The sequence below is a fragment of the Bombina bombina genome, chromosome 6 (genome assembly GCF_027579735.1).
Source record: "Bombina bombina isolate aBomBom1 chromosome 6, aBomBom1.pri, whole genome shotgun sequence".
NCBI classification, from domain to species: domain Eukaryota; kingdom Metazoa; phylum Chordata; class Amphibia; order Anura; family Bombinatoridae; genus Bombina; species Bombina bombina.
This window is the reverse complement of record NC_069504.1, coordinates 752079301-752092116: the sequence shown is the minus strand read 5'-3', so window position 1 is coordinate 752092116 and position 12816 is coordinate 752079301. Positions and strand designations below refer to the sequence as shown.

Sequence of the window (12816 nt, the reverse complement as noted above, 5' to 3'; positions counted from 1 at the left end):
AAGGTTTGTCAGTTTTCTAAAGGGACAGATCTCTGCCCTTTCGGTTTTGTTACACAAGAAGTTAGCTAATCCTCTCGACGTTAAGTCTTTTTGTTCATTCCCTGGTCAGAATCAGCCCTGTGTTTAAATCTGTTGCTTCTCCTTGCCTTAATCTGGTTTTTCTACAGGCTCCGTTTTGCGCCTACGCATTCTGTTGATTTTAAACTTTTATCTTGGAAAGTTTTGTTTTTGTTGGCTATTCTGCTTGTAGAGTTTCAGAATTATCTGCCTTACAGTGTGATCCCCCTTATCTTATATTCCATGCGGATAAGGCTGTTCTCTATACAAAATTGGGTTTTCTTCCCAAGGTAGTCTCTGACCGCAATATCTATCAGGAGATCGTAGTTCCATCCTTTTGTCCTAATCCTTCTTCTCAGATGGAACATTTGCTATACAACCTGCATGTGGTGCGTGCCTTAAAGTTCTATCTCCAGGCTACCAAGGATTTTAGGCAATCTTCTTCCTTGTTTGTGGTGTATGTTGGAAGGCGCAAGGGTCAAAAAGCCACTGCAACTACTCTTTCCTTTTGGCTGAGGAGTATTATTTGTTTGGATTATGAGAAAGCTGGTCAGCAGCCTCCTGAGAGGATTACAGCTCACTCTACCAGTGCTGTCTTTCTCTCTTGGGCTTCCATGGAACAAACCTCTAAGGTGGCTACTTGGTCCGTCCTTTGGATACTTTTTCAAAATTTTACAAGTTCAATGTTTTTGCCTCAGCTGAGGCTTCTTTTGGGAGAAAGGTGCTTCAAGCGGTAGTGCCTTCAGTTTAGGTCTGTCTGCCTTTAGTTCTCCCTCCTTGTCCATTCTGTGTCCTCTCTGGCTTGGGTATTGGAGCCCAACAGTAATGAATGGAATCGTGGACTACCCATGCCATTGGAAAGAAAACAAAATTTCTTTCATGTAATTGGCAAGAGTCCATGAGCTAGTGACATATGGGATATACAATCTTACCAGGAGGGGCAAAGTTTCCCAAACCTCAAAATGCCTATAAATACACCCCTCACCACACCCACAATTCAGTTTTACAAACTTTGCCTCCTATGGAGGTGGTGAAGTAAGTTTGTGCTAAGATTTCTATGTTGATATGCGCTTCTCAGCATTGTTGAAGCCCGATTCCTCTCAGAGTACAGCGAATGTCAGAGGGACGTGAAGGGAGTATCACTTATTTGAATACAATGATTTCCCTAATAGGGGTCTATTTCATAGGTTCTCTGTTATCGGTCGTAGAGATTCATCTCCTACCTCCCTTTTCAGATCGACGATATACTCTCAGTTTACCATTACCTCTACTAATAACCGTTTAAGTACTGGTTTGGCTATCTGCTATATGTGGATGGGTGTCTTTTGGTAAGTATCTTTTCATTACTTAAGACACTCTCAGCTATGGTTTGGCACTTTATGCATTTTATATAAAGTTCTAAATATATGTATTGTACTTATATTTGCCATGAGTCGGGTTCATGTATTTCCTTCTGCAGACTGTCAGTTTCATATTTGGGAATGTAAACATTTTTAAGAAATGTATTTCTTACCTGGGGTGGTAGTCTTTTTTTTCAATTGACTACTTCTTGCAATTGCGGGTATTAGGCCCGCGGGTGCGTCAAATGCTAAACTTTATTGCGTCATTCTTGGCGCAATTTTTTTTTTGTCGCGAAAAAGTACGTTTATGACACAGCTTCGTCATTTCCGGCATCATACGTGACGCCGAGACCTTTCACACGGCGGCGTCATTAGTGACGCAAGTGTGTCATTTCCGGTCATTTTTGGCGCCAAAAAAGAGTTTACGTTACGTTGTGCGTCATACTTGGCACCAAACTTTTTTCATTATTTCAATAGCCCTGGTTTGTTTGCCTCTTGCTTTTTCCTTTCAGAGGCCTATGCTATTGCATTTTTTCCCATTCCTGAAACTGTCATATAAGGAAATAGATAATTTTGCTTTATATGTTGTTTTTTTCTCTTACATTGTGCAAGATGTCCCAATCTGATCCTGTCTCAGAAATTTCTGCTGGAACATTGCTGCCTGACATCGGTTCTACCAAAGCTAAGTGCATTTGTTGTAAAAGTGTAGAAATTATTCCACCAAGTCATTTGTAATAGTTGTCATGATAAACTTTTACATGCAGATAGTGTTTCCATCAGTAATAATACATTGCCAGTTGCAGTTCCTTCAACTTCTTTTTTTTTTTTAAATATAATCTTTATTGCGGTTTTACAATGACAGAAAAACAAAGGAAAGAAAAAAAAGAAAAAGCAATCATAGAGCAAAGTAATACAATAGTCAAAGTCATCTCACAAAAACAGTGTTAACAATATACAGACAATATACAGACTTATCAACCTGATAGCCTGGACTTAAATTAGCCATGCTTTGCTCAAAACGGGAGGGAAAAAGAAAAAAAAAAAAAAGAAAAGGGAATCGCTCCCTAGCTCTCTACTACCCCCCTGCCTCAGAAAAAGTGTTGTCTCCATAGTTCAGGATATCTGTCTGAGAGTATCAGTTGTAGAAATCCGGGTGAATTGCGAAAATATCCTAATAGCTGTAGTTGTACCTCTCTGGTTGGCCCATGATTACTTTGTCCCATTTTTGTAAATAGTTTTTAAGTTTTTTTTCCTCAAATATTAGTGGATCATATTGTTCTATCACCATTTGGTGTTGAATATTGCCTACCACAGACGCTATAGTAGGGGCATGTTTATTCTTCCATAGTTTTAAAATCAGTTGTCTGACTAGTAAGATAACAGTGTTAATCAGGGGTTTATTCTGAGTCTGGTCATGAACCAGAAAGAAGATAGATAGCGGGCTGAGCAATACCTTGTCGGGCAAAAATCTATTTAGCCAGTATTCCACTTGTTTCCATAGTTTAGTAATTTTTGGACACAAATAGAACACATGGAATAGATCAGCCACGGGAAATTTGCATCTATAACATGCCATATCCCCTTTCCATTTACCCATTCTACTGGGTGTTAGGTAGGCTCTGTTCAAAAGTTTCAGATGTGATTCTCTTATTGCCATATTATTAGAAAAGTTATTTATCCTATTTAAGCTTATTTGGAAAAGGTCTGAGTCTATTTCAGGAATATCTAGTTTCCAGATACAGACCAGACTATCTACCCTTGCCTCTGCCTCCTTAAGTGTTAGTAATCTATACATAGGTGCAATAGAATGGTCCCCTCTAGAAAATCTACTAATGATAGTATCCAATGGGCCTAATTTCCAGCAGTCTCCTTCTGGATTTTTCTGATAATAGTAAAAGTGTCTGGTCTGTAGGTATGCAAAAAAAGATCTCCTATCTAAATTGAACTCATTACTTAGGGAATCAAATGTTCTTAAATGATTGGAGAGCGGATCTACCATTTGAATCAGGTAAATCAGATTACCTGCTGACCATTTTCCAAATGCTGCAGATATGCAGCCACTTTCAAATTCCGGATTTCCTCTAATAGGTAAAAATTTAGAGAGGGTATGTTTTACCTCCAGAGACTTACAAATCTTGTGCCATGCTATAATTACATTCTTTATTGTATATTTTAATGTGGGTTCTGGTAGCTTTGTATGATGGGAGACGTGTAACAGTGCTTTGAGATCATAGGGAGATATTATATTCTCCTCTATCTCCCTACTTGTGACATAGTCGCCTGTGGTTAGCCAATCCAGGGCAATCTTAGCAAAACATGCTAGATTATAATTTATCAAGTTGGGGAAGGCGAATCCTCCCATATCTTTAGGATGCATTAATCTCGAGAGTGCAATTCGCGGTTTTTTAGGAGCCCAGAGAAAACGGGAGCAAACTGAGTTAAATTTTTGTATGTCTCCCTTACGTATAAATGTGGGAATATTCTGTATAACAAATAAAATTTTGGGAAGTGTTCGCATTTTATTTAGAGCTATCCTTGCCGAGAGTGTGAGAGGGAGTCTACTCCAATTCTGTATCTCGGCTAGACATTTATTCCAAATATAAGTAAAATTTATGTCATACCAATCTTCTGGATTTCTTGAGAGATTTATTCCTAGGTATTTGATATATTTGTCAGTTAATTTAAAGGGATTGTCTAAAAGGCTATTTTTATTTTTAATTATCCATAGAATCTCAGATTTATTGAGATTTATTTTATAGCCTGCGAATTTACTGAATTCTGTTAGAATGTCTACTAGGGCTGGGATATTTTTGTTTGAATTCCTTATAAAAAATAGGATGTCATCAGCATATAGTGATAGTACCACCTTATATTTTTTGATCTTAATGCCCTCCAATATTTCTCTACTCTTGATAGCAAGGGGCTCAATAGCCAGATCAAACAGTAAGGGTGACAGGGGACATCCCTGTCTTGTTCCTTTACAAAGAGTTATGGGGGGAGAGAGAATATTATTGATGCTAAGGTATGAGATTGGGTTCTGGTATAGTATAGAGAGATAATTATAGAAATTGCCTTTAAATCCAAAATTGTTTAGGGTGGTTAATAAATGATCCCATAGGACAGAGTCAAAGGCTTTTTCTGCATCAACCGTTAATATGGCAAAATCTTGTTTCATGCCTGACCCTGTCCTACGGGATGATAGTATATATTCAATTATCGTCATAACTTTTCTTATATTTCTCTGCGCCGTTCTCCCCGGGATAAACCCAGTTTGATCTGGGTGAATAACGTCTCCTATGATCTTTTTTAGACGGGCAGCCAAAATACTTGCCAGGATTTTATAATCGCTATTGAGGAGCGAGATTGGTCTATACGAATCCATAGAATTGGGATCCTTATCCTTTTTTAGGATAAGGGTAATATTGGATGCAGTAAAAGTTTGGGCGGGCTTAGCATGTAAAAGGAAATAATTATTAAATAGCTTAATCAAGGTTGGGGCTATCTCCTCCAAAAGTACCTTATAAAATTCAATTGGCAATTGATCAGGACCTGGGGCTTTCCCTAGAACTGACTCGTTGACAGCCTTCGACACCTCCTCTAATGTAATCTGGTTGTTCATTTCGATCAGCTGAGCCTCAGATATTTTTGGGATTTTAATACTATTCCAGAACCTATTTTTTGCCTCCTGATTGACTTCAGCAGGGGAGTATATCTTTTGGAAAAATGTATAGAATTGCCTGATAATGTCCTTTGGAGCTGTGTACTTTTTATCTTCTACTGTGATTGAACCTATATAATTATTTTTTTTCTTACTTTTGGTAATATTTGCTAACATTTTTGCTGATTTTGGAGAGAAGGTGCCATATGTGGCTTTATATTTAGCGTCTTCTTGTAGCTGATTTTGGGTTAGGAATACTTCCCTTTCTTTTTTGGCCTTCTGGTAAATAGTCCAGTTATCGTTATTTGGACAATCAATATATTTAATAAATTTATTTTTAAGATAGTTCGTTAATTGAAGTTCCCTGGCTCTTAGCTTTCTTTTTCTCTTAACCATATAGGCCTTTATTTCGCCTCTAAGATAGGCCTTGGCGGCCTCCCAGAAAATTTCTGTTTTAGAGAAATATTCGTTATTAAACATGGCATAATCCCTCCATTTTTGAATTAACCAGTTTCTGAAGTGAATATTAGAGTGCATAAAGGAGGGGAAAAAGAACTTAGCATATAAATTGTCTCTTTTGTTCCCCAACTGGATAGACATAGAAATAATGGCATGGTCTGATAGAACTATATTTTTAATATCTGTCTTAATTTCTAAGTGTAAGAGCCTTTCCGTCACCAAAAACATATCTATTCTCGAAAATGTACGAAATGTTTTAGATTCGCATGTATACATTTTGTCATCCGGATGTTGGATTCTCCATATATCCCTTAATTTAAGACCTTTTAGAAAGGAGGTCAGTATCTTGGCTTCTTTCTTAGATCTATATGAGCCACTAGTCCTCAGTCTATCCAGTTGGGGGACGAAAACGCTGTTGAAGTCCCCACCAATAATTAATTGAGTATCTATTGATTTGATTAATTTTGAATATAATATATCCCAAAAATCTGGCTTACATTCGTTTGGAGCATACAAATTGCACAGAACATAGCGGCAGTCATTGATCTCTATTTCTAGAATTAGATATCTACCCTCCGTATCTTTTTCTTGGGATATTAGCTGGAAGTCTAAATTCTTACTAAAGATACATGCTACTCCTCTCTTTCTTTTTATAGCTGGGGTTGCAATCACCTCCCCAATCCAGCCCATTTTAAGTTTCTCTGCTTCCTGCAGGCTCAAATGAGTTTCCTGCAGGAATGCAATATCTGGTTTATATGTTTTCAAATGGTGTATTATTTTTTTCCTTTTGGCGGGGGAGGAGAAGCCCCCCACGTTCCAGGAAAGTAGATTAAGTATTTTTTTCATATCTGTTAAAATGGGCACTTAATGCTACTGAGCTCTCCAAAGGAGAGACCAAAGATACGTAACTCAAGGAAGATATGGTATGAGGAGAAAAGCGAGGGGGGGTAGAGAGAAAGAGAGAAAAAAAAAAAAAGATAGAAATTTAAAAAAATAAATGACATAGTACATAACAACCGGACCGGTATTCGTCTGCATGATCCGTAAAAATACATATACATATTTTGGTTATACCTTTTTATTCTCCAAGAATTGTCTAACCTCCTCTGCTGTATTTACTGTGAATACATTATTGTCTAAGAAAATTTTTATTTTTGCCGGGTAAATCATTGTAGCCCTAAAACCTGCATTAATCAATTGGGTACACCATGGGGCCATCAATCTCCTCTTATTAAGTGTCTCAGCAGAGAAATCTGAAAATAGATAAATGCGTTCTTCATTCCTTCAACTTCTAATGTGCATGATATACCTGTAAATTTTAAAGAATTTGTTTCTGATTCTATTATGAAGGCTTTGTCTGCATTTCCACCTTCTAATAAACGTAAAAGGTCTATTAAAACTTCTCATTTAGCTGATGAAATTTCAAATGACCAACAACATAATAATTCATCCTCTTCTAATGAGGATCTATCTGAAACAGAAGATCCTTCCTCAGACATTGACACTGACAAATCTACTTATTTATTTAAAATAGAGTATATGCGTTCTTTATTAAAAGAAGTGTTAATTACTTTGAGGTATATATTGAGGTAACCAGTCCTATTGACATTCAGTCTAATAAACGTTTAAATGCTGTTTTTAAACCTCCTGTGGTTTCCCCAGGGGTTTTTCCGATTCCTGAGGCTATTTCTGATATGATTTCTAGGGAATTGAATAAGCCAGGTACTTCTTTTATTCCTTCTTCAAGGTTTAAAAAATGGTATCCTTTACCAGCAAAATCTATAGAGTTTTGGGAAAATCCCCAAAGTTGATGGGGCTATTTCTACTCTTGCTAACGTACCACTATTCCTATGGAAGATAGCACTTCCTTTAAGGATCCTTTAGATAGGAAGCTTGAATCTTATCTAAGGAAGGCCTATTTATATTCAGGTAATCTTCTCAGACCTGCTATTTCTTTGGCTGATGTTGCGGCTGCATCAACTTTCTGGTTGGAAAATTTAGCGCAACTCGAATTGGATTCTGACATATCTAGCGTTGTTCGCTTATTGCAACATGCTAATCATTTTATTTGTGATGCCATTTTTGATATTATCAAAATTGATGTTAGATCCATGTCTTTAGCTGTTTTAGCTAGAAGGGCTTTGTGGCTTAAATCTTGGAATGCTGATATGACATCTAAATCTAGATTACTATCTTTCTTTCCAAGGTAATAATTTATTTGGTTCTCAGTTGGATTCTATTATTTCAACTATCACTGGGGGAAAAGGAGTTTTTTTGCCTCAGGATAAAAAACCTAAGGGTAAATCTAAGGCTTTTAACCGTTTTCGTTCCTTTCGTCAGAATAAGGAACAAAAACTCAATCCTCCCCCCAAGGAATCTGCTTCCAATTGGAATAAATCCAAGCCATTTAGGAAACCAATGTCAGCCCCTAAATCCGCATGAAGGTGCGGCCCTCATGCCAGCTCAGCTGGTAGGGGGCAAATTAAGGTTTTTCAAGGATTTTTGGATGAATTCTGTCCAAAATCATTGGATTCAGAGCATTGTCTCTGAAGGGTATCGAATAGGATTCAGAGTAAGACCTCCTGTGAGAAGATTTTTTTTCTTTCACGCATCCCTGTAAATCCAGTAAAAGCTCAGGCTTTTCTGACGTGTGTTTCAGACCTGGAGCCTTCAGGGGTAATCATGCCAGTTCCTGTTCAGGAACAAGGTTTGGGGTTTTATTCAAACCTATTCATTGTACCAAAGAGAGAAAATTTATTCAGACCAGTTCTAGATCTAAAATTTTTGAATCGTTATGTAAGAGTACCAACTTTCAAGATCGTGACTATAAGGACTAGTCTGCCTTTTGTTCAGCGAGGACATTATATGTCCACAATAGACTTGCAGGATGCATACCTTCATATTCAGATTCATCCAGAACACTTTCAGTTTCTGAGATTCTCTGTTCTAGACAAGCATTACCATTTTGTTGCTGTTCTATTTGACCTAGCAACAGCTCCAAGAATCTTTTCTAAGGTTCTGGGTGCCCTACTATCTGTAATCAGAGAACAGGGTATTGCGGTGTTTCCTTATTTGGACGATATCTTGGCACTAGCTCAGTCTTTACATACTGCAGAATCTCACACAAATCAACTAGTGTTGTTTCTTCGGAAACAAGGTTGGAGGATCAATTTACCAAAAAGTTTCTTGATTCCTCAGACAAGGGTCACCTTTTTAGGCTTCCAGATAGAGACAGAGTCATGGACACTGAATCTAACAGACAAGAGACGTTTAAAATTGGTCGCAGCATGCCGGCTCCTTCAGTCTCAGTCATTCCCTTCAGTGGCTATGTGCATGGAAGTTTTAGGTCTCATGACTGCAGCATCGGACACGATCCCCTTTGCTCGTTTTCACATGAGACCTCTACAGCTTTGTATGCTGAATCAATGGTGCAGGGATTATACAAAGATATCACAATTAATATCCTTGAATCCCAATGTACGACACTCTCTGACATGGTGGATAGATCACCATTGTTTGGTTCAAGGGGATTCTTTTGTTCGCCCAACCTGGACTGTGATCTCAACAGATGTGAGTCTTTCAGGTTCGGGAGCTGTTTGTGGATCTCTGGCAGCACAAGGGGTTTGGAAATCTCAAGAGCGAGATTACCAATAAATATTTTAGAACTCTGTGCAATTTTCAGGGCTCTTCAGTTCTGGCCTCTGCTAAAGAGAGAACCGTTCATTTGTTTTCAGACAGACAATATCACAACTGTGGCTTATGTCAATCATCAGGGTTGGACTCACAGTCCCCAAGCTATGAAAGAAGTATCTCGGATACTTGCCTGGGCGGAATCCAGCTCCTGTCTAATCTCTGTGGTGCATATCCCAGGTGTAGACAATTGGGAGGCGGATTATCTCAGCTGCCAGACTTTACATCCAGGGGAGTGGTCTCTCCATCCAGATGTGTTTTCTCAGATTGTTCAGATGTGGGGGCTTCCAGAGATAGATCTCATGGCCTCTCATCTAAACAAGAAACTTCCCAGATACCTGTCCAGGTATGTTCAGGCGGAAGCAGTGGATGCGCTGACACTTCCTTGGTGTTATCATCCTGCTTACATCTTCCCGCCTCTTGTTCTCCTCCCAAGAGTGATCTCCAAAATCATCATGGAACAGTCTTTTGTGTTGCTGGTGGCTCCAGCATGGCCACACAGGTTTTGGTATGCGGATCTGGTTCGGATGTCCAGTTGCCCGCCTTGGCCACTACCGTTACGGCAGGACCTACTATCTCAAGGTCCGTTTTTTCATCAGGATCTCAAATCATTAAATTTGAAGGTTTGGAAATTGAACGCTTAGTTCCAAGTCATAGAGGTTTCTCTGACTCAGTGATTAATACTATGTTACAAGCTCGTAAATCTGTCTCTAGAAAGATTTATTATAGAGTTTGGAAGACTTACATTTCATGGTGTTCTTCTCATAAATTCTCCTGGCATTCTTTTAGAATTCCTAGAATTTTACAGTTCCTTCAGGATGGTTTGGATAAGGGTTTGTCTGCAAGTTCCTTGAAAGGACAAATCTCCGCTCTTTCTGTTTTATTTCACAGAAAGATTGCTATAATTCCTGATATTCACTGTTTTGTACAGGCTTTATTTCGTATTAAACCTGTCATTAAATCGATTTCTCCTCCTTGGAGTCTTAATTTGGTTCTGAAGGCTTTACAGGCTCCTCCATTTGAGCCTATGCATTCTTTGGACATTAAACTACTTTCTTGGAAAGTGTTGTTCCTTTTGGCTATCTCTTCTGCTAGAAGAGTTTCTGAGCTATCTGCTCTTTCTTGTGATTCTCCTTTTCTTATTTTTCATCAGGATAAGGCAGTTTTGAGGACTTCTTTTCAATTTTTACCTAAGGTTGTGAATTCTAACAACATTAGTAGATAAATTGTTGTCCCTTCCTTATGTCCCAATCCTAAGAATTCTTTGGAGAGATCCTTACATTCTTTGGATGTGGTAAGAGCTTTGAAATATGTGGAAGCTACTAAAGATTTCAGGAAGACTTCCAGTCTATTTGTTATATTTTCTGGTCCTAGGAAAGGTCAGAAGGCTTCTGCTATTTCCTTGGCTTCTTGGTTGAAACTTTTTGATTCATCAAGATTATTTGGAGTCGGGGCAGGCCCCGCCTCAGAGAATTACAGCTCATTCTACTAGATCAGTCTCCACTTCATGGGCTTTTAAGAATGAAGCTTCAGTTGATCAGATTTGCAAAGCGGCGACTTGGTCCTCTTTGCATACATTTACTAAATTCTACCGTTTTGATGTATTTGCTTCTTCGGAAGCAGTTTTTGGTAGAAAAGTTCTTCAGGCAGCTGTTTCAGTTTGATTCTTCTGCTTTTGATTTAAGTTTTTTGCTTTCAAAAATGAAAATAAACTTATTTTTTTAGGTTGTGGATTAATTTTTTCAGCGAAATATGGCTGTTTTTATTTTTATTCCCTCCCTCTAGTGACTCAAGACTCCACATCTTGGGTATTGATATCCCATATGTCACTAGCTCATGGACTCTTGCCAGTTACATGAAAGAAAACATAATTTATGTAAGAACTTACCTGATAAATTCATTTCTTTCAAATTGGCAAGAGTCCATGAGGCCCACCCTTTTTATGGTGGTTATGATTTTTTGTATAAAGCACAATTATTTCCAAATTTCCTTTGTTGATGCTTTCTACTCCTTTCTTTATCACCCCACTGCTTGGCTATTTGTTAAACTGAATTGTGGGTGTGGTGAGGGGTGTATTTATAGGCATTTTGAGGTTTGTGAAACTTTGCCCCTCCTGGTAGGATTGTATATCCCATATGTCACTAGCTCATGGACTCTTGCCAATTACATGAAAGAAATGAATTTATCAGGTAAGTTCTTACATAAATTATGTTTTATGCTTTCCTGATAAACATTTCCTGGCATGGAGAGGCCACGACCCGCCCCTATTTAATTTTAAGGGGGTGTTTTTTTCCCCTAATCTTCTGGCACCTATATACCGCTAGTGTTTCTCCTACTTTTTCCTTATTCCCTCGGCTAAATGACTTGGGGAGTATGGGAAGTGGGAGGGATACTTAAGCTTTGGCTGGGGTGTCTTTGACTCCTCCTGGTGGCCAGGTGTTGAATTCCCAACAGTAATGAATGGAATAGTGGACTCTCCATGCCAGGAAAGAAAATAATTTATCAAGTAAGCATAAATTTTATTTTTACTTTATTCCGATGTAGACAAGTCTGGTCAGGAAGGAGTTAAACACATTGCATTACAGCATTGCTAGTGTTAAAAGGATATGCTCTAATCAATTAGAGTATTTAATTTTAACACTATAATGGTCCTTTAAGCAAAAGAATGTCTGCTTAATGCCTAACAAACATAGTTTGATTTTATTAATCTGTATCATGTAAATTCTCCAAACCCATCTTCTCTTCTTTGTTTTTTTTACTTCAGGTATGAATGTATATAGCATGCTGAAACACGAAACAGTGGTGTTAACCCTTGAAGCCGTGGATTTCCTGGAAGAAAAGTTATTGTGGCATGATACTCGCTATACACCCCTTTATCCCTACCGGCTACCATACAACGACTTCCCATAAAGACAGGGTTTTTGTTTCCTTTTACCTTCCTAAGCTATTTTTTCTTTTGTACATAAAAATAAATAACTGAAATTAAAGACGTTATTTTTTCTAGTGTAGTTTCTCAAAGCAAAATGTTTTTGTTCTACATTAATTCAGTTTGACTGCTAAGCAGATGATGTAGTGCGTCTTCCTAAATATTAAATTTGCAATACTGGTTTACAAAGTCAGGTAAAGGTTTATCAACAATCCAGTTTCAAACTGTCCAAGAGCACTAAAACTACTTGAAATTTGTTATTGTTTAAAGAGATAGATAATCCCTTTTTATTACCCATTCTCCAGTTTTGCATAACCAACACAGTGTGTTTAAAATTCTCTATCCAAATCATGAAAGTTTATTTTGGACTAGACTGTCCCTACACACACACACAAACAATTTTCCTATTTACTTTTATCAACAATTGTGCTTTGTTTTCTTGGTATTCTTAGTTGAAAGCTAAACCTAGGAGGTTCATATGTTAATTTATAAGCCCTTGAAGGCCGCATCTTCTCTCAGGGCATTTTGACAGTTTTTCACCACTAGAGGGTGTTAGTTCATGTGTGTCATATAGTTCACATTGTGCTCATGCATGTGGCGTTCAGGTGAGCCAGCTCTGATTGGCTAAAATGGATGTCTGTCAAAAGAATTGAAATACGGGGGCAGTTTGCAGAGGCTTAGATACA

The 12816-nt window shown here is 38.0% G+C and overlaps 1 protein-coding gene across 1 annotated transcript in view; it reads left to right on the top strand.

The window, feature by feature from the left end:
• The window catches only part of MRPL4 (mitochondrial ribosomal protein L4), a 51227-nt gene extending 39036 nt beyond the window's left edge, over positions 1-12191 (top strand). The window contains 1 exon segment of the mRNA XM_053716072.1: positions 11969-12191. Within this exon segment, the coding sequence (XP_053572047.1) occupies positions 11969-12114 (146 nt within the window). The 3' untranslated portion in view covers positions 12115-12191.
• The last annotated feature ends 625 nt before the right edge of the window (positions 12192-12816 follow it).